Source organism: Salvelinus sp. IW2-2015, linkage group LG31 (genome assembly GCF_002910315.2).
Source record: "Salvelinus sp. IW2-2015 linkage group LG31, ASM291031v2, whole genome shotgun sequence".
NCBI lineage: Eukaryota > Metazoa > Chordata > Actinopteri > Salmoniformes > Salmonidae > Salvelinus > Salvelinus sp. IW2-2015.
This window is the reverse complement of record NC_036870.1, coordinates 26,761,136-26,782,459: the sequence shown is the minus strand read 5'-3', so window position 1 is coordinate 26,782,459 and position 21,324 is coordinate 26,761,136. Positions and strand designations below refer to the sequence as shown.

General features: G+C 41.1%; 1 protein-coding gene and 1 pseudogene across 3 annotated transcripts in view; both read left to right on the top strand.

Annotated features, from left to right (window-relative positions):
- The window catches only part of LOC111956187 (HEPACAM family member 2-like), a 25,914-nt gene extending 19,717 nt beyond the window's left edge, over positions 1-6,197 (top strand). For 2 of the 3 annotated variants that reach the window (XM_023976643.2, XM_023976642.2), the window contains 4 exons: positions 4,288-4,309; positions 4,417-4,451; positions 4,861-4,934; positions 5,182-6,197. In XM_023976643.2, the coding sequence (XP_023832411.1) occupies positions 4,288-4,309; positions 4,417-4,451; positions 4,861-4,934; positions 5,182-5,316 (266 nt within the window). In that variant the 3' untranslated portion in view covers positions 5,317-6,197. Of the gene's footprint in view, positions 1-3,868; positions 3,998-4,287; positions 4,310-4,416; positions 4,452-4,860; positions 4,935-5,181 lie in introns of all 3 variants that reach the window. The other variant, XM_023976640.2, reaches the window with a different exon arrangement.
- A 2,209-nt stretch (positions 6,198-8,406) lies between these two features.
- Positions 8,407-21,324, top strand: part of LOC111955777 (syndetin-like) — a 322,304-nt pseudogene continuing 309,386 nt past the window's right edge.

The window sequence follows — 21,324 nt, the reverse complement described above, 5'->3', positions numbered from 1 at the left end:
GTGTTGTGTGGTGTGTGTGTGTGTGTGTGTGTGTGTGTGTGTGTGTGTGTGTGTGTTCCCAGTCCTCCTTCATTCCCTCCAGGACAGCAGCCCAGCTCTACCCACCTGTCCCCAGGCTGGCACCACCAGGGTGAACTGGGTCTCGTCCTGCTTCTGGGTCACATTGTTAAACGCCCTGCACAGGAACTCCTCGGCCTGGGCCAGCTTGTATGAGGTGACCTCCAGGCGCAGTCCCACAGTGATGACCTCAGTAGCGTTGTTGGTCTTAGAGATCCACATACAGCTGTTGGGAGGGTTGGAATCGGCCTGACAGTCGAAGAACACCAGCTCACCAGGGTTCACTGTGAAGACCTCCCCGGTCCTCAGGCCATGGTCAGACTTTACAGCAAGGTTGTAAGGACCATCTGGAAGATATCAGAGGGGCTCATATTGTCAAAAACACTATGATCAACTTCAAACTCTATTGGGACTGTGGTAAACTAGGATCCTTTGGCAGCTAAGATAAATTGTTTTATCATCAATAATTCAGAATCTCATTAACTGAGTAAACATGTCGTCCTATTGTAAGGCTGCTTTTGGCTCTCTCCACTAAATTCAAAAGGCACTCGCACATCTGAGCTATCTTTGTTTCAGGTGCGTGGTAACAGTTGAGTAACATGAGAAAAAAGAAGAAGCCCACACACTGCTCTTGCTAGTATCACTACTCTTTATTAAGCTTTACGCCACTACAAATCAGGTTACAAGACATAGAGTAGTTTCACTGCTACAGGCACTAGTGGTAGTCCAGGTCTTCTCACGTCCTTTAGCCGAACAGGTGGCAATTACTGTATTTTGATTTATTTTTGTCATCAGAGTGTCAGCCTGAAGCAACGCCATATGGCCGCTAAAACATTCAGGTTCTAGCGAAGGCGTTTTTCCCATTGTGAAATGTCCGTCGTATATCGAAAACAAAGCTGACATTAGAGCTGTGTGCCTCAGTTGCTAGGATATGCTACTAGTCACTGTGGTCATCATATTAGCTTGCACATCGGGTTTGTTGATAGGAAACCAAACGTATTAGACGGGGCCCTATAATGAAACCTCATATCCTCAAAAATGACAATGGCTATGTGATACTGAAATGGCTTAGGGAAGTGCTTCTCAAAGTCGGGCCTAGTCCTCCTCAGTAGATGAAGAATAACCATGTATCAACAAAATAACATCTGTAAATGATCTGTAATTATCTTCTCACAGTTTCTCCCCGTCTCTGCAATCCCAACTTGAAGTGTGTTGTCAGCAGCCATCGCATAACATAATCATTTATATAACTGCTGATAGAAATACACAATAGTATAATAAAGTCTACCTGTTGAGCAGTAATGTAGTATGTAGTCATGTAATGTGATATTACAGCTACATGGGTGTTAAATTAGATGTTAAGGTAAAGAGGTCCCATCTAATGAGGCCCTTTCCTCTGACTGCATCTACAAATACACCATTACGAACTGCATTTATCATAACGGAACTGTTTTGACGTACTGCAACATTTGTTGTCTTGTTGGAAGATAACATGTTCAACTGTAGGACGGGCTAATGTCCAAACATATTATATGTCAACAATCTCCAACAATCTCCAAACCTGCCAGGACCAGCCTGGCTTCATTAACCCAACAGCATCACGATAGCGATACTGCAACGATAGTATCGCCACAGAACACTGGACGTCTGTCAGACATGCAAATGCCATTTCTGCACAGTGTGTGCCCAGGGGTGGTATGGATTTACATACTGAGTTACTCATAGAAGGCCAGAAGGATGTAAAGTCTTTGTACTTCTTTAAATGGGGAAAATACAGTGAGAAGTTGCCATTCATTTCCTTCCCCAACCAACGTTGTGCTGTTTTAGACAGAACAACATGGGTGTGCTGTTTTAGACAGACCTGCTTTACGGTGGTGTGCTATTTTAGACAGACCTCAGAGTTGTGCTGTTTTAGACAGACCTACAGAGTTGTGCTGTTTTAGACAGACCTACAGAGTTGTGCTGTTTTAGACAGACCTACAGAGTTTGGTGTTTTTAGACAGACAAACAAGTTGTGCTGTTTTAGACAGACCTACAGAGTTGTGCTGTTTTAGACAGACCAACAGAGTTGTGCTGTTTTAGACAGACCTACAGAGTTGTGCTGTTTTAGACAGACCTACAGAGTTGTGCTGTTTTAGACAGACCTACAGAGTTGTGCTGTTTTAGACAGACCTACAGAGTTTGTGTTGTTTTAGACATACCTACAGAGTTATGGTGTTTTAGACAGACAACAGAGTTGTGGTGTTTTAGACAGCCTACAGAGTTGTGGTGTTTTAGACAGCCTACAGAGTTGTGGTGTTTTAGACAGACCTACAGAGTTGTGGTGTTTTAGACAGACAACAGAGTTGTGCTGTTTTAGACAGACCAACAGAGTTGTGGCTGTTTTAGACAGACCAACAGAGTTTGTGCTGTTTTAGACAGACCTACAGAGTTGTGCTGTTTTAGACAGACCTACAGAGTTGTGGTGTTTTAGACAGACCTACAGAGTTGTGGTGTTTTAGACAGACTACAGAGTTGTGCTGTTTTAGACAAGACCTACAGAGTTGTGCTGTTTTAGACAGACCTCAGAGTTGTGAACACACACACACACACACACACACACACACACACACACACACACACACACACTGGCCTGGGGTGCTGACGTAGCGTAGGTGGGACTGAGAATCAGGTCTGGGTACCCACTGTGCAGCTTTTCATGCCATAAAGTACCAAGGTGAAGACGAGGAAGAGGAGAAGATGAGGCGTACTGTCAGAGGGCCAAATGTTACTGACATTTGAAACCTAAATGGTGTATATACTATAAGCTTTTTCTAAATGTGAGCAGTAGCCTTGAATGCAGATAGTCCAAAGTAAAGGTACCTTTAGAACAGAACCAGGTAATTCACCTACACACAGTGAATCATAAATATTCTATTTCTTCTCAGTTGCTATGTGCCTGGCCTGTGTAAAAGTCCACTGGCTCCATAGGAGAGTAAACGGAGAAAAATAACAGCTGGTCTCATTGTTGACCACGTTTTACTGCATGTGTGGAGTTTCTATGTGTAGGTGGTTTCAACCTCCAGATGGGCAAACATACACACAATCTTGGCTACTGTATAGCAAGTGACATTGTTGAAAATATAATCTATTGAGAAGTATCTAAAAATGTTATGAACAAACTAAACGTACTGTCCACCAGGTCTGAGTTGACAAGTTTACTCTTAGCTTGGACTCTATTCCCCAATGTGTAGCATTTAGTCACAAAACCTGCAGGGCCGGTTTCTCAGACACAGATTAAGCCTAGTGTCACGCTTCTCGTGGGCTGAAGGAAGAGTGGACCAAGGTGCAGCGTTTAATAAAGTGTTCATGATTTAATCCAAAAAAACAATCGAACAAAAACAACAAACAGGAGAACGAAAGCGAACAGTTCTGTCAGGCAAACAAAACAGCTAAATAGAAAATAATTACCCACAAAAACCATGTGGGAAAAAGCTACCTAAGTATGGTTCTCAATCAGAGACAATGATAGACAGCTGCCTCTGATTGAGAACCACACCCGGCCAAACACACAGAAATACAAATCATAGAAAAAGGAACAGAATGCCCACCCAAATCACACCCTGACCAAACCAAAATAGAGACATAAAAAGCTCTCTACGGTCAGGGCGTGACACTTAGTCCATGACTAAAAAGCATTTAGAAATTCTCTATTATAATATAGTAGCTAGCTTTTTAGTCTAGGTCTAGGCTTAATCTGTGTCTGGGAAATCAGCTCTGTTTAAGTTATAAAATGTATTCTGAATGTAGAGTTGTTCTCTTTTATTTGTAGGAAAGGAGAGATATGTCCAGGAGAGCAACTCATTCTCTCCTCTGGCTGCCATCACTCTGTCCTGTCTGTTCATTACTGGCTGTATGTTACTGGCCTACTTCATAAAGACCTGTCATCATCCCAAGAGAGGTAGATGTTATGGCCCTCTTCATAAGTCTCAGGGTGACAGCAGCAACTGTGACCACAGAACACACACTACTACTGTAGACACTAGATTTTGAAGTTTGTTCACAGTACAGTAAATGTAAATCATCTGCAAATGCTATGTCAAACTGAAACAGGATATAGGAGAAAATAACATCTTCTGACTCTCTATATCATTTGTGTTATTGATGAAGAGCATGACTCTCTATATCATTTGTGTTATTGATGAAGAGCAAAAAATATCATCTTATCATCTTATCTTGTTTCTTTTACAGTTCTCATGAACATCTATAACAGGTAAGAACATTACTGATCACTGCTTACACATGAATAAAGACCTCTGTCTAGGTAGCCTACATCCAGTAAATGGGTTTAATTCAAGTTTATTTGCCTCTACCATGCAGACCTTTGACAGAACCGAAGCGCCCACACTGTTCAGGTAAGTTCCCTCTCTCCAGCTGCACTGTTTACTTTATACCTTATACCCTTACATTCCTGCCTGTTGTTAGGCAGTGTCGTGGACATAGCCTTAGACAAACAATACTCTTCATAAAACCTTCACCAACATAGAACAATTACAGTAATCATACTTGTTTGCCTTGTGCAGGCATATTTGTCCATTAGCTTGGTTGATAATCTCTTCACGTTTCAGTTGGATTCGTCTGTGCTTTAGTGAACTGAGTTCAATACATTTAACTGTGGTGGGGCAGTATTCGGTTTTCCCCAAACCAAAAGTGACACGTACTAAATCAAATAGTCTACTAGGAACAAGAAACAGGAAGTAAGTGGAGAGAGAATAGAACATTGACAGGTGAAGATATAAACTATTAACTACATTGTACTTGCAGGTCATGAGGATGCAACGGAAGACTTTGGCATCTATGAGTTTGTCTCTATACCTGGGAAAATGGAATCTACACAGGTATGTTGTATGTCTTGCAACAATGCAGCTTGGTACAAAAGTCGTAGTTTTCTGTTGTTACACCTCTTTCATATTGTTGTGACCCTCGCTAATGAGCCCATGTTACAATCCCCCCCATAGGGGTTAACCCTATTGGAGGAATGCGTAGCATGTTTGCCTTTCACGCTTGCGACCCAGGTTCTATTCCCACCCCCTCCGTTTGCTATAACATGTAGCGTCCCTAAATGTGTTTGTTTTCATTTCCCAGGCATCAAGCAGATCTCTGGCACACCTAGAGTCTGTCCAGGATTTGCATACCACCATCTATGATGTCATTCGGCACATCCCTGAAACTCCCACGCTGGCTAACCAGAGTCTGCTGTTGAAGCAGTGGGAAGCCTAACTAGAGACCAGAATATTATTAAAGATACTTTCTGAGTCCCCAAGTGGAACCATATTCTCTGTATAATGCACCATTTTTGACCAAAGCCCTATTTCTACATAGGGAATAGGGTGCCATTTGGGATACAGACCCAGTCTGTGAACATTCTGTAAATGAACTCCAGTGAGGTTTTCCTCCTGACAAGTGTACATACCTTCACCAAAGTCCCAATCACTTCTCTGAAATCCCATGGACATTATTCATCAATGGATGAATCCAAAGAGCTTTAATGTGGGAATAAGATATACTGTATTGATCTACTGGAATCTAAGATATCTCTGCTAGTGAACTTGTTATCTGATCGAATGACTGTGTTACTAATCCTGTCAGCCATTAATTTACACTACAGGAACATATGGTACAGTTCCCACATCTTACTTACTATTTTCAAATATTGTATTAATTTAATTTAAAGTACAAGGGTTTTCTTTGAGATCTCATGAATATATTTTTCTCTTGTGCTATTTCAAGCTCTCTCTGGAAGTGGGCAAGTATATTTGGATGAATGAATTATCACATTGCAAGTGAGATACTGTCTGATGGCTGTGTTGTCAAACATTCTTTTTTAGCATGTAAATACATCTCTTCTACACTGCATGCAATGACTTTTTTTTTTCTTCAAGAAATGACATTTTGTTTTACTGAATAAGTCTATTTATTTCCAAGTAAACGGTTGATGGTCCTCTCTTTCTGATGTAGCATTTTTTATCTCGACATTGTCAAATACACTCCACCGGAGGTTGAAATGCCAGATGTGCTGTTGCCTGTCTGCAAAGTATCGTACAGTTTCCAGATACAGATATGTGCTTTTTGGATTTTAATAAAGATTTATAACAATTTGATCAGACTCAAAGAGAGCAGCATCTTTCCATAATTAAATATGATGTTTTCTGCCTGCCATAAGGTCTTAAATGTATAACTTTAGTGATCTGAGGTGGGCGTCAGGTAGTCTAACGGTTAGAGGCAAGCCAACAACCGGAGGGTGGCCAGTTCAAATCTGAAAAATCTGTCAGGAAGTGTGCTGGCAACTGGAGGGTTGCTGATATTTCATTTGATCAGGTCTGTTCTGGTCTGATCAGGTCTGATGTGGTCTGGTTAGGTCTGGTCTGGTGTGATCTGGTCTAGACAGGTCTGGTGTGGTGTGGTGTGGTCTGGTTAGAGAGAGGGAGTGACAGAAGGAGGGTTCAGCATGTGGCACTGTGCCTTCCATCTGCTCCTGCTGACTCATAGTCTCGAATAGGTGTGTGTTTGTGTGTGCGTGTGCGCGTGTGTGTGTGTGTTGGTGTGTGGTGTGTGTGTGTGTGTGTGTGTGTGTGTGTGTGTGTGTGTGTGTGTGTGTGTGTGTGTGTGTGTGTGTGTGTGTGTGTGTGGTGTGTGTGGAAGAGAGAGGGAGGGAGAGAGAGGGGCGAGGTGGGAGATGGAGAGAGAGAATCTAAATTTAGATTAATGACTCGGGTAAAAGCAGACCAACTGCAAGAACATCTTTAGCTGTGTCAAGTGTGTTACTTTATCCCCAGTAAGTACTGGAGAGTTTGTTATAATTTTGACCAAATGCATTCTGCATTCAGAGTATATTTTATGACGTCGGCTTCTGTTAGGAAGTCCATCTGTCTCTCTGTATGTTTTACGGGAGGATCCACTCAATACAACTGCATGACAAACAGCACTGGTGCCTGGAGGCAGCACCTCTCCTCACCTTCATTTGACAGGGAAATACTGGAGCGTCATTAAGCAGGAACTAGATTAGGTTGTGTTGTTTTAAACCAGGCTTTACTGGACCAGGTAGGCCTAGTAGTGTTTGGTGCTTGAGATGATGTGTTCTAAGAACCCCTCAATTAACCCCATGATTTTTCAAACATGCCTGTAGCAATTCAATTACTTTCCTATTTAATTAATGAGTTGTAGGAAGATAGGCTACATGATCAACATGCTGCATTATGTGATAGGCTACTACCACACACACACACACACACACACACACACACACACACACACACACACACACACACACACACACACACACACACACACACACACACACCTATTTATGGCCTTATGACAATTGTCTCTAACCAAAAGAGACATCACTTACAGTAAGTAGCCTACTACTGTCATTATTATGTTCAGGTGAGGTTGCAGGAGACACCTTGAAGTCAAATTGTATAGTTAACCTTCTGCTTTACAATTCTGGAAAGCCACAGGAATGGCAGTAGCCACAGGAACGGCAGTAGCCACAGGACTGGAGGCACAGTACAGTATGTGGCTTTAGTAAATGGAAATGGCCTGATCTTCAATAAAGGGTTTATTACATCCATATTTGTTCTAAACCTGTGGGTTAACATTCACTTCTACTCTGCTGGAACTGCATTCAATAAACAACTTCACACACTTTTTTGTAGAAAACTGAAATAGAAAATAAACAAATGACTGTTTTTGACAGCATGAGGTAAAAACGTCACACTCTGTAGCTGTTATGCTGATGAATGAGGACCCAAAAGCGACGTAATAGTAACAGAGTCTTTATTCCAGTATTAAACAAATAATGATTCTCCTGGATATAATCAATGGTAATCCAAAACAGGAAACTGAAATCCTCTCGTCAATAGAGAGGAACGACTGGAGACGCGACCACAGACTGCAGGTCGCTTCAGGAAGGCACAGGCCGTAGCTGACATAGACACCTGCTCACACGCAGCATCTGAAGAAGGCAGAGAACACGACAGGGCGGAACAAGGACACAGGAACAGCAAACATCAAACAAGAATCCGACAAGGACAGGAGCGGAAAACAGAGGGAGAAATAGGGACTCTAATCAGAGGGCAAAATAGGGGACAGGTGTGAAAGAGTAAATGAGGTCGTAGGGAGAATGAGAAACAGCTGGGAGCAGGAACGGAACGATAGAGAGAGAGAAAGAGAAAGAACCTAATAAGACCAGCAGAGGGAAGCACAGGGACAAGACATGATCAAAGACAAAACATGACAGTAGCACCCATTGAACTACACTTCCCACATCTAGCAAGAAATAATAACGTGATAGATAACTAACATGGCCTCTCTCTCGCGGAGAGCAGGAGCTGAAACGTTGATAGTAAAGCATTATCATCTAAAATGAACCGGTTATCTGTTGGACAAAACGTCATTTTACGATGCAGAAGATAAAGTCACTTATGGCCCGGCAGGTAAGTGAACAAAGTCCCCGAAGCCTGTCAAACGCCTTGCACTGACATAGCCGTAGAATGTTAGCCATGTAACGTTAGCTAGCTTGCACTGCAGTTGACATCTGATCCGATAACAATATACTTGGTAACGATGATCTTGGTCTATTTAAACCACAGAACAAGATCCCAGTTAAGATAGATTACTGTCTCATTGAAGGAGGAAGCATGTATTTCATTTTTTTATTTAATTTTTATTTAACAGTAACATGCAAAACATAAACATAACAGCCAGAGGGATTCCACAAATAAATAAGAGGAGAAAAAAACAAAAAAACACAAATCCACATTATATCAATTCAAATACAGACATGTAGCGAATACATTTTTTAAACATTTTGTTTTGTATACCTTTTAATGACTCTAAATAGTTTTCCAAATCAGATAAAAAAATTAAGAAAAGGGCCTTTTTCTTCATAAATGTTGATTTGTGTATGAAAAATGTTCCTAATAAAATAAAGAGATTTATGACATACTCACGTTCAATTGTGGAATCAGTGTAGTAAAATAATATGTCAAACTAAGAAATTTCAATGGTTGTATGCAATTTTAGGCCAAGATATAGTTTTACATCAGTCCAGAACATTTCACTATATAAACAATGAAAGAATAAGTGTTCAATAGATTCAGTTTCTAGTTCACAAAAACTGCATTCACTGGTAACATTAGGTATATATTTAGAAATCAAGCTACTACACGGATAGAATCTATGGATAATCTTAAAGGAGATCTCCTTTACTTTATTGGTCACCATACATTTGTGTGGAGTGAGCCAAGCACGACGCCAGTTTACATCAAACGAGGAAGCCCAACAAAATATCGCAGAGGGAATAGACTTCCTGTAGAAAATATCCCTTAATAAAAGATTGTTTAATTTCGTATCTAGTAGACCTATGCCATTCACCTGAATATCGCTTACAATCGGAGATATTCCAAAATATGCATTATTCTGAAGTAATGTTTTTATCCCACTAGGTATAGCTTTAATAACAGTGTCATATTCCTTGCTTGAAACCTCAAAGTTGTATCTTTCCACAAATTCTCTCCACGTAAATAGAGTCCCACTAATATGAACTAATTGGCTGACAAAGGACAACGTTTTTTGAGAACCAGTTACGGTAAAATAACATCTTGTTTTTATGTAATATCGACCCATTGTTCCATATAAAACATTTATGAGGTGAAAAGTTGTGTTTATACAGCAAAGCCCAGCACATTAAAGCCTGCTTGTGAAAAGCTGCCAATTTCACAGGAAGTTTACCCACAATATATGGACATTGTAGTAAAAAATTAAGCCCTCCGAACTTCTGAAAAACAAAATGAGGTATAATATTCCAGAAACTATAAGGATTTTTTATGTACCTTTTAACCCAGTTGACCTTTGATATCTGATTGAAGAGTGAAGTCTAAGACATTTAGACCGCCATCACAAACCCTGTTGGTGACAACATCTCTTTTTATCTTATGTGGCTTGTTTTTCCATATGAAGTTGTACAATAACTGATCTAAGGTACAGCAAGTGGATTTGGGAATGTCAATAGGTGAAAAAAGATAGGATGCACGAGATAGCCCCTCAGCTTTGGATAAAAGCACCCTTCCTTGAAGACTTAAATCCCTTCCTAAACATGAGGATTTTTTTTGGACAGATTCAGTTACAGGGTTCAAATTAAGATCATTCACAGCCTTAAGATTTTTGGTGATTTTTTACACCGAGGTAGGTTACAGTATCTTTTACAGAGATGTTACAATCTGCTGGATTGACAGCTCCTTTAGGAGGAAGCATGTTAGTTAGCGAGCTAGCTTTCTCGCTAGCAAGGTACAGCGGTGCTCTGAGTGACTGAGAAGTTTATCATTAGCCAGCAGCAAGTAACGTTTAGAGGAAAACAATGGACATGGAAGTTCTCACCTTGCAGCAAGGTAATGTCAGCTTGCTACTATCTAGCTAGCTTACATGAATAGCAGGGCCTATCAGTTACAGACATTCTTGAGATACGTATCTGTATCTTGTTGCCTTTAGCCAGCTAGCTAGCTAGCAGAGTCATAATATGCAGTACTATCTATGTGTCAGTCTGTGGCATACACTTCACAAACACCTAGTACTCAGATAACGACTACAGGTCAACACCACAGACGGTAACTCACCAGTGTGACTTCAGCCAAGGGGCGTTTTGTCTATTGATTGCTGCACACAGTATACAGTTAGCTAAACCTGTCTGCCGTAAGCTACCAACTTCATCCTTGTTCTTGTTGACAGGGTCTGACAAGCCCACAGAAGAGCATGGCAGACCTCAGCCTTGTGGAGAACTTCAGGATCTCAAGCAATGTAAGTTCTCTTCAGAGATGTATAATAATTCCATTTGTATGAAGCTCAATTTAGTAGAGCTCTCGGATGCTATTTCATTTCACTGCATTCAGACAGTTGTTGGCATTACTGTTAACCAATAAACCACCTAACTGTACAGTTATGTATAATATATAGTGTTACTCCCAGCTATCCACAATTGAAACAGTTTCAGTTTTTTAGCTACTGACCTAAAACAGATACCTCTCCCTCAGTATGGTAGTTACTTCCAATAGACTGTTTACGTTCCTGTACATTTCTACATTAAATCATTGTTGGTTACCTGTAATTCTTAGCATTTTCATTTGTCACTGTAACCTAGCAATAGAGGACTGTATGACATGCAATATGAGTGTTGATCTGTGTCACAACATATCCTTTGAATGAACAGCTCAGATTGAGAACACATAGAAGCTGAAGGCAATTACATTTCAGTCTTAGATTTAGCCAGGGTCTCCTGCAGACTTAAGGCAATTTGCTAAAGTAAGAAACACTTTAGGAGTCACATGCTTTATGTAACCACTGTCTTTCAGGTGTACATCACATTCACATTGAGCTGCCTTTTCATATGTCTCTAGTCCTTCAAGGCTTGTTACATCATTGTCCTACATCACACTACAGAGAAGCCAAGTGTCAGAAAGATTGAGGTTGGTCATTCACCAGTCCTCATGTCAAGCACCGCAATCAGGATAATGTATAGGCTAGCTGTCCTGCTGAGACAGTATTTCAGCGTTTTGGACGGGAGAGTGAGCCATTGCTTAGAAAATGCAATCAGTCGCTGTTAGCCATGAGGGGCAGTCATTAGCCACTTGTTCGAATTCAATTTGTCAAGAGCGCTGCTTGAAGCAAAGAATGTCACAATGCCCTGTTTATAATGTTAGTCACTCTTCAGGAGCCGCATCAGGCACTTTCCTTTGACTTTGCTGTTTAAGCTCCAGCTGAATAGAACTTGGAATGGGACCAACCCCATTACCCGACATACAGGTGATGTTGATTCAACAAGACATTTAATTTCCTCTGTTCTGAGCCTGTTATTAACTTCCACAGTTCATTTTCTCCTGTCTGTGTGGGTCGGTGACTGCCGACTGCTGAAAGGTATAGATCCATTTTGGCTGTCAAGGTTTAGCCTATGTGAATGATGTCACATTGAACGCATAGGCAGTGTCTGCCCCCAAATGGTAACCTATTCAGTTTATAGTGCACTATATTTGCCCTACATTTGTCCAGGGCCCATAGGCCCTACTTGTATTTTAATGCTGTTGTTGGAGTGGATTATAAATAAATAAAATCCTACACCATCCTTTCATTTGCACATAAAGAAAACTATACCAAATCAACTGCTTGAAAAGGTGTTCTGTTCATCTTTGTCCCTGACCTTCGTTTAAGGGTAGAACAAGACAGCGCTGAAAGAGATGCTTCAATGCTGTCCCTTCAAAAAGACTGTCTGTTTAGGAAACATATCCATTCATTAGAGTCTAGTCAGCCTAAACACAGAGGCACATGACACAAAACAACACTTAAGCTAGCCTACTTCACAAACAAATACGTTTTAGCTTACATTTTTCTTGTACCTTTGAATGTGGACATAGAGCCTAGTCTACAATCCTATTAGTGAAAAATGCTGTTGACGTCAGACGGCTTCTTACAGGAACTGATTTCAACATGTCACATTAAGATAAGAACATGCATTTGTATGCAGCGTAATCAGTCGGTGAAAGAAAGCCAAGGGAAAAGGTAACATGATTAAGGCAAAGCTCTATAACGGCTTTCCTGACTCTCTAATAGTGATCAGCTGCTGGTGGACTAACTGGATTACATCCTGGTACTTTACTATATATTGAACAATGTAGGCTTCCTGCTTCTGAAAGAGTCAAGGCTCCTTCCAAGCATGTTAGGTGGTTGATAGGATTGCCTCTCTCTTGCCTCTAATGGAACTTTGAACACCATTTATCACCTATAAGGCTTAGAGACAATTTATGCTTGATCTGAAAATGTGGTCGGCGGTGCCGTATTGATGGTGTGATGCAATTGCGGAGGCATGCAGAGGCCAAATCGAGCTCGGTACTGCATCGCCGTGCGCCTCCCAAATGTTGTAACAATGCGGAGGACTCCGTATAGCTCCGCATTGACATGATTGGTTGACTGGAGGTGAGGGTGGGAGGTCCAGCATAAACACAAACTCACTTCCTTCACAATAGCTCTGCTCAGCGACGCGCAAGAAGTATACATGCCCTGACTTCTGCAGAGGCCGTGTATTAGTCGACATGTGGGCTTCAATGTGCTATGAAGGAGAGAGGGAAAACATGTTCATCTTTTAGTATCCACCCCTTTACACCCACATACACCTGTTCCAGGGAGTATGTATGACTTGGCATTGCTGCTTGGAGAAGAGGGTCAAACCAAGATGTGGGGGGGATTTCCATACATTAGGGAGTTCAAACCATACTATTCACATAGCTCAAACTGGTTTGGCTGTGGATCAAACCATTAATCTCCCCCCGGGTGTAGTAGCATCTGGCTATCTCTAGGGAAGAGGAGTGCTGCTGAGTTTGATTGACGGATGCTGCCATCCAATGAAGACCCAGATAAGTTAGAGAATGATCGATGGGCGGGTCTAGATTCATTTATCCAGTACCTGCTGGGAGCAGCGGGTCAGAAGGTGGCCATTTTAGGATTAGTGTGACCGTACAAGGCTTTGCTAGCCTGGGTTTTAGTCTGTTTCTGCTCTCTTGACATTTGTCATGACATTGAGTGAGATGGCTACAGTCATTTCACATGTCTAGGAACGGAAGTGGCAATACTGATTGTTATCTGCAAATTCTGTCTTTCTCCACATTCTTGTTCTTTTCAAAACTGACCTCAGATCAGTGTTTAGGGGCATCTTCATCCTACTCCTTCACACAGTGAGGCTGGCTTTCAGATCTAAACTATTGTAGGCTACTGCATCCCAAATGGGCCCTGTTTAAAAGTTGTGCACTACAAAGGGAATAGAGTGCTGTTTGGGATGTAGGCATATTCCTTTAAAGGAGGTCAGTTCTTTCTCGCTGACAGATAAGTGTTATTGTTGCGGGTATCTCTCTTTGTAGCCCTCAAACTGTTATGCCTCTTGCCTTTCCTGGGGCTCTTTATGTGTATGACCTACTCAACTCACTTCTCTGACGAAGCAGCTGAGACAATATAGTAGAATTCCTTTGATATTCTTCTTCTTTTTTTTACTCAAAACCTTTTCTTCCCTACTACATTTTAAGAGATGCTTTTGTGGGAACTCAAATCATTCACTGACATTTAATCTAGGCTCCACAGTAGCATGAAGCGACGGGCATTGCCATTGATTACAATTCACTTATTTCAAGCTCATTGTATATGCATCCAAATAATCTCTCCTTCCTCCTGAAATGAACATTTGTTCACTTAAAGCATTGGATTGGTGATGGCATCTGCGGTAGTTTCCATATACCTTTCAAGTCCATAAGAGGAAGTGAACAAGTGCATACTTCAGGAGAAAGGAGAGATTATTCGAATGCACCCAGTTCCATGTAGGCTAGTTCTCTTATCCACCACTAGGTGTCCCTCTGACATCATGTGTACTGCAAAGCTCAAGGTCTTGGTTTTCAGGAGTTACCACAGCCACAAAGTCATAAACCTCTGCCTATTTCTTCACTTTATCTTCTTAAAATGGGATTTTTAACCTAACCTTCACCCTAACCTTAACCACAATGCTAACCTTATGCCAACCCTAACCTTTAAATTAAGACCAAAAATCTTATTTTTATGATATTGCCATTTTTGACTTTGGGGCTGTGGAAAAAGAACATCTTAACCATTTACATCAAACTGACTAGAAGAAACAAGGGAAGCTTCTGGAAAACCTTAATAATGATTATGAAATGAATAAATTATTGTTGTTGAAAAAGCCATTTATCTAGGTCTTTTGACATTCAATCGAATAGAAAGTCGGTGTACAATATCCTAATAGCGTTGTATTGAGTTTATTTATCATAGTCCTCCTTGCAAGTGCTCAAACGAATCAAGTTGATGTTGTTATTGTGGGTTTTGCTTGTGATGGATAGGTCAGCGGGATAATCTCAGAACAACGCTCACAACATGGCCTCTGATTCTCTTTGATATCCCGTTAGATGACACTAGTTAACCCATTGCTCAGGAACAGATGAGGACATACAGTATGATGACCAATTAAGCTAGGGATGAATGAATATTCATAATTGCTCTCATGACAATGACATTGTTTTAATAATTATTGCTCGAGTAGAATGTGAATTGATTGGGGAAATAATCGAACGCACACACGCAAACAAACACATTCCTCTCCCACTTAGTCACCTGGTATTGTTGCTTCTGACACTCACAAAAAAAGGAACCCCTTTGTCTGCTGCTTGATTTGCTCTCTGCATTCAATAACCACTTCATCTTTTGAACAGCCTTTGATAAGGCTCATTAAGCAGCCTACTTTTCGGTGCAAATGGCTTTTTAATTTCCCTTTCTGCCCATATTGAGGAGGAACTACACGATGATGAAACTTTTTAATTTGAACGGAGGAGGTCTCATTGTTTGGTTTTAACCCATCAAAGTAAATGTGATCAAAGCTTGATGATGGTTGTGAGTGTTCTAAGAGCCTCTGCTCTACAGGGTTCAGGGGGAAGGTTTGAGTTGTGTTTGTGTCTCTGAAGCAGAGTGGAGCCTCTTAATGAGTCATTCAGTTAGGTTGATTTAGTTGTCTTCTATACCTTTTTAAAGAGAGAGAGGGAGAAAGAGAGGGAGGAAAAAAGAGAGTTGAGAGAAGGGCTCTATCGACCTGGAGTTTTCTGAGAGACGCAGCTCACTTCCTGTCAATTTGGATGTCTTTTTTTTTATTGTCGTTTTTTTTCTCTGTCTTTATCAGGGAGCGATGACTCATTCAACCTCTATCCTTCCCTCCCTCCATAATTTCCCACCCACCCACACGCCTCCCTCCTACCCTCCATAATTTCCCACCCACCACGCCTCCCTCCTACCCTCCATAATCCCCCCCCCCCCCACTAGGGATGCTGAGCTCCTACGCTCTGCCCACCACCACACTCTCTGTAGGCTCCTGCTGTTTTCTCTACCCAGCCTAAAATGTGGCAGAGCTGCACAGCATGCATTCACACGGAGGTAGGTACTCGTCCCTCTCTGAAGTGTCTCACTTTTACTTGAAAAATATGGTTTTGAGGCTTATTTCTCTAGGCAGAAAATAGACCTTATATCTTCTGGTGTGGATGTGATATAGGCCTAGCTGCAGACCCTATATCTCTGGTGTGGGTGTGATATATGCCTAGCTGGCAGACCCTATATCTCTGGTGTGGATGTGATATAGCCTAGCTGGCAGACCCTATATCTCTGGTGTGGATGTGATATAGGCCTAGCTGTCAGACCCTATATCTCTGGTGTGGATGTGATATAGGCCTAGCTGTCAGACCCTATATCTCTGGTGTGGATGTGATATAGGCCTAGCTGTCAGACCCTATATCTCTGGTGTGGATGTGATATAGGCCTAGCTGGCAGACCCTATATCTCTGGTGTGGATGTGATATAGGCCTAGCTGGCAGACCCTATATCTCTGGTGTGGATGTGATATAGGCCTAGCTGGCAGACCCTATATCTCTGGTGTGGATGTGATATAGGCCCCATAAGCTGTCAGACCCTATATCTCTGGTGTGGATGTGATATAGGCCTAGCTGGCAGACCCTATATCTCTGGTGTGGATGTGATATAAGCCTAGCTGGCAGACCCTATATCTCTGGTGTAGATGTGGTGCAATAGGTGTTGTGAAGGTTAATCAGCCCAATGGATGAGCTCTGAGAAATCAATAGATCCTCCGCTGGTTCCCAGATACATTATAGAGAGTTCTCTTCTCTCACAGAGCTCCAGCTTCCTTCCTTCCCACAAGGGTGTCCCAGCAACCGCCCAATGTTTCCCGCTGGAGTGTTAATGACCTTACTGATGCATCTATTTCTCTCTCTACCCCCTCACCTTTCTCACCACCTCTCTCCCCCACCCCACTTCTCTCTGATATCTCAGGAGGAGTTGAGGGAGATGAGGGAGCAGCCCATCGACCCCCAGGCAGAGCAGGAGATCATTAACAACATCCAGGAGGTCTACTACTCTGACGACTCCTTCGACATGGTGCAGCACGAGCTGGAGGTGAGTCAGTTAGTTAGGCTAGTTAGACTAGTTAGGCTAGTTAGTTAGGCCTACTGTTCACTACAGACCCAGACACAACAAGCTGGAGGTGAGTCAGATAGTTAGTTAGTTTAGTTAGGCCCACTGTTCACTACACGCTTAGAAAAAAAGGTTCCTTATAGAACCAAAAAGGGTTCTATCGCATGCTTCATATATGGCACACCTAAAAGTTCTATATAGAACCCTTTTTATACGTAAAAAAAAAATCAGAACCCTAGAGGATCTTCTTCACTGAACCAAAATGGTTCCAAATAGAGCCCTCTATGGTGCCATTTATGAATTATGGCTACTACTCTTAAACAGTATATTTTTTTTGCTAACAAGTCCAGGCGATGGGGCCACACTGATATCTCCAGCTTGGTTCCCAAGTTTCTTAAACAAACCAAACCATCTTTGTTATCGTGTCGCCATAATATTTGAATTGAGGAAGTGTGATCATAATCATTAGGATATTTTAGTGATCCACAGTAGACATCCTAAATGCCCCCCAGCCTTCAGATGTGCACTTGAGATGCGTTTTAAGGCTATGGATGCATAAATGAACTTATCATTTCCAACCATTTAGGTCAGTTGTATGCTGCTTTGCGATCTATTTACAGCAAGGGTTACATTAAATAGGCGCAATATTTTTTACTGATGCATTTGGCAATATTAAATTCATACGCACAAAACATATGAACAAAAGCATTCACTGTGAAAGTTGGAAGATGTAGGCCCTTCATATAAAGTTATGTGCAGCATTCATTCAATTTATTGAATCAGTTATTTTTTTCTTGATCAAACTACTATTACTGACATGGCAGATTCGGACAGCACTAAAATTACAATTACAGATGTGGTGTTTTGTGCTTGTGCACATAATGACATTACCTGACCACCCCCAGTAAAAGGAATCCAATCCCAATAGGGCTTTAGGTAAGGGCTGTTTCCTCATCTCTCCTGCTGGTGCCTCCGCCGCTTTATTCTCCATCCCAATATGCTGCTTCATTTAGCACCAAAAAAATTTATAAAAGTGACTGTTCGACTAAAGAAATCTTGGTCGACCAAACAATCGACCAGTTAACTAAATGGGGTCAGCCCTACACCAAGCAGTTTAGTCTTCTCAACTTGCTCAATTTCTACATTATTCATTACAATATTTAGTTGAGATTCAGAGTTTAGTGAATGATTTTCCCCAAATACAATGCTTTTAGTTTTTGAAATATTTAGGACTCACTTATTTCTCGCCATCCATTTTGGAACTGACTGCAGCTCTTTGTTAAGTGTTGCAGTGATTTCACTTGCTGTGGTAGCTGACATGTAGAGTGTTGAGCCAGTGGCAGGTCATTAGTAAAGATTGAAAAAAGTAAAGGGTCTAGACACTTGCCCTGGGGAATGCTTAACTCTACCTGGGTTATGTTGCAGAGGCTTCCATTAAAGGACAACCTCTGTGTTCTGTTAGACAGGTAACTCTCCATCCACAATATAGCAGGGATGTAAAGCCATAACACACAAGTTTCAGCACATTATGATCTAGAATGTCAAAACCTGCACTGAAGTCTAACAAAACAGCCCCAACTTTTTATGATCAATTTCTCTCAGCCAATCATCAGTCATTTGTGTAAGTGCCGTACATGTTGAATGCCCTTCGCTATGAACGTGTTGAATATCTGTTGTTAATTAGTTTACTGTGAATCAAATCAAATCAAGCTTTATTTATATAGCACGTTTCAGACATGAATGTAACATAATGCGCTTCACAGGAAGAAAATAAAAACTACACAACAAACATGAGGATAAAAAAACGAAATAATAATAATAAAAACTGAACAACTACAAAAGCACCCGAAGGAAACGCAAAGCGAAAAAGGTGTGTTTTAAGATCTCTTTCAAATATGTCCCCCCCCCCCCCCCCCAGAYTCTCTGGCAGGCTATTCCAGAGGCTGGAGGCATAGTAACTAAAGGCTGACTCTCCATGTCTCTTGGTCCTAGGCTTTGGGATAGTTAAAAGGCCAGTGCCAGAGGACCTGAGGGACCTACTTGGTACATATCTCAAAAGCATGCCTGATATGTTTTGGGGTGCACAATCATGGGTTGATTTAAAATCCAATAGAATAATCTTAAAATGTATTCTAAATGTCACAGGCAGCCAGTGCAGAGACTTTAAAACCGGTGTAATGTGTGCTTTCCGTCTGGTCTTGGTCAATACCTTTGCTGCAGCAATCTGTTTGTTTTGCAGTTGACCAATGGCTTTCTTGGATAAACCAGACAGGAGAGCGTTGCAGTAGTCAAACCAGCTTGTAATAAAAGCATGGATGAGTCTCTCTGTATCAGCCTGAGATAGAAACAGCTGCAGTTTGTCAATGTTTCTCAGGTGGTAAAAAGCTATTTTTGTCACATCCCTAATGTGTGATTCAAAACTGAGTTCAGAATCTAAAATGACACCTAGGTTTTTACCTGGTGTTTTTACCTGGTGTTTTTACCTGGTGTTTTTACCTGGTGTTTTTACCTGGTGTTTTTACCTGGTGTTTTTACCTGGTGTTTTTACCTGGTGTTTTTACCTGGTGTTTTTACCTGGTGTTTTTACCTGGTGTTTTTACCTGGTGTTTTACCTTTATTGCCCGTGATTTAAAATGTGCAGCCAGATTCTCTGTGCTTTGGCTCCAATAATAAATAGCATTGTATCTGATCAAACACAGTTTTATCTTATAGTTTACTGAGGGTTGGTAACAGGCTGATTGGTCAGCTGCTTGAGCCAGTAAACAGTGCTTTACTATTCTTGGGTAGCGCAATGACTTTTGCTTCTCTCCAGGCCTGAGGGAACACACTTTCCTGTAGGCTTAGATTGAAGAGACGGCCAAAAGGAGTGACAATATCGTCCGTTTGTTGCTGGCATGTTATGTCTAAATTGACTAATCTTACAAATGAAAAAATCATTGAAGTAGTTGGCAATATCAGTGGGTTTTGTGACGAATCAGCCATCTGATTCAATGAATGATGGAGCCAAGTTTGTCTTTTTGCCCAAAGTTTAATGAAGGGTGCTCCAAAGCTTTCTTTATATCATTTATCTTTGTTTCACAGTACTGTTTCTTCTTTTTGTTTAGTTTAGTCACATGATTTCTGAATTTCAATTCACTGGGATTTAACAGTTTTTAGCTAGCTAAGTTAGTTTGCTACATATATTTGAATTAAATAATCAACGTTGCTTACCTTAATACATTGAAAAAAGAATGTCTTTATTGGTAGGCTACTTGCAAGTTGGTTTAACCAGCGTCCTCTTGTGTGGTCATGCTCGAATGGCAGTTTGTTTTTGAATGGCAGTTATATTTTGAATTGACCAAAAGGTTCTATATAGAACCCCTTTTTTTAATCTAAGACTGTATGCTTTTATTAAACATGATTTCCTCTTGCATCTAGCTAGCATTTAGTTTGCAACAGCACAGAGACATTTTTCAAAATGGCAAAATTATACAGAAGCATCATTAATTTAAATGTCAATGCAAAACAGTTGGAACAAATTAAAAGGGATTGATATGACTGGGTTAGCTTTTGTTAGCTGTTGTTTTCTAAAATCCCCATTACACTCTGGGGTACACAGAACACTGAAGGTTATTTTCCTTCACTGGGTGTATATATATAGTGCATTCGGGAAAGTATTCAGACCCGTTGACCTTTTCCACATTTTGTTATGTTACAGCTTTATTCTAAAATGGATTAAATATTTTTTCCCCCTCATCAATCTTAACACAATACCCCATGAGGACAAAGCAAAACAATGTTTTTTTTAGAAATTTTGCAAATGTATTAATAATAAAAAACTGAAATATCACATTTACATAGGTATTCAGACCCTTTACTCAGTACTTTGTTGAAGCACCTTTGGCAGCGATAACAGTTTCAAGTCTACTTGGTTATGACGCTACAAGCTTGGAACACCTGCATTTGGGGAGTTTCTCCCATTCTTCTCTGCAGATCCTCTCAAGCTCTGTCGCTGCTTCGCTATTTTCATATCTCTCTGGAGATGTTTTTTAGGGGTTCAGTTCTGGGCTCTGGCTGGTTTTCATCAAGGATCTCTCTGTACTTTGCTCTGTTCATCTTTCCTTCGATTCTGACTAGTCTCCCAGTCCCTGCCACTAAAAAACATCCCCACAGCATGATGCTGCCACCACCATGCTTCACCGTAGGGATAGTGCCAGGTTTCCTCCAGACGTAACG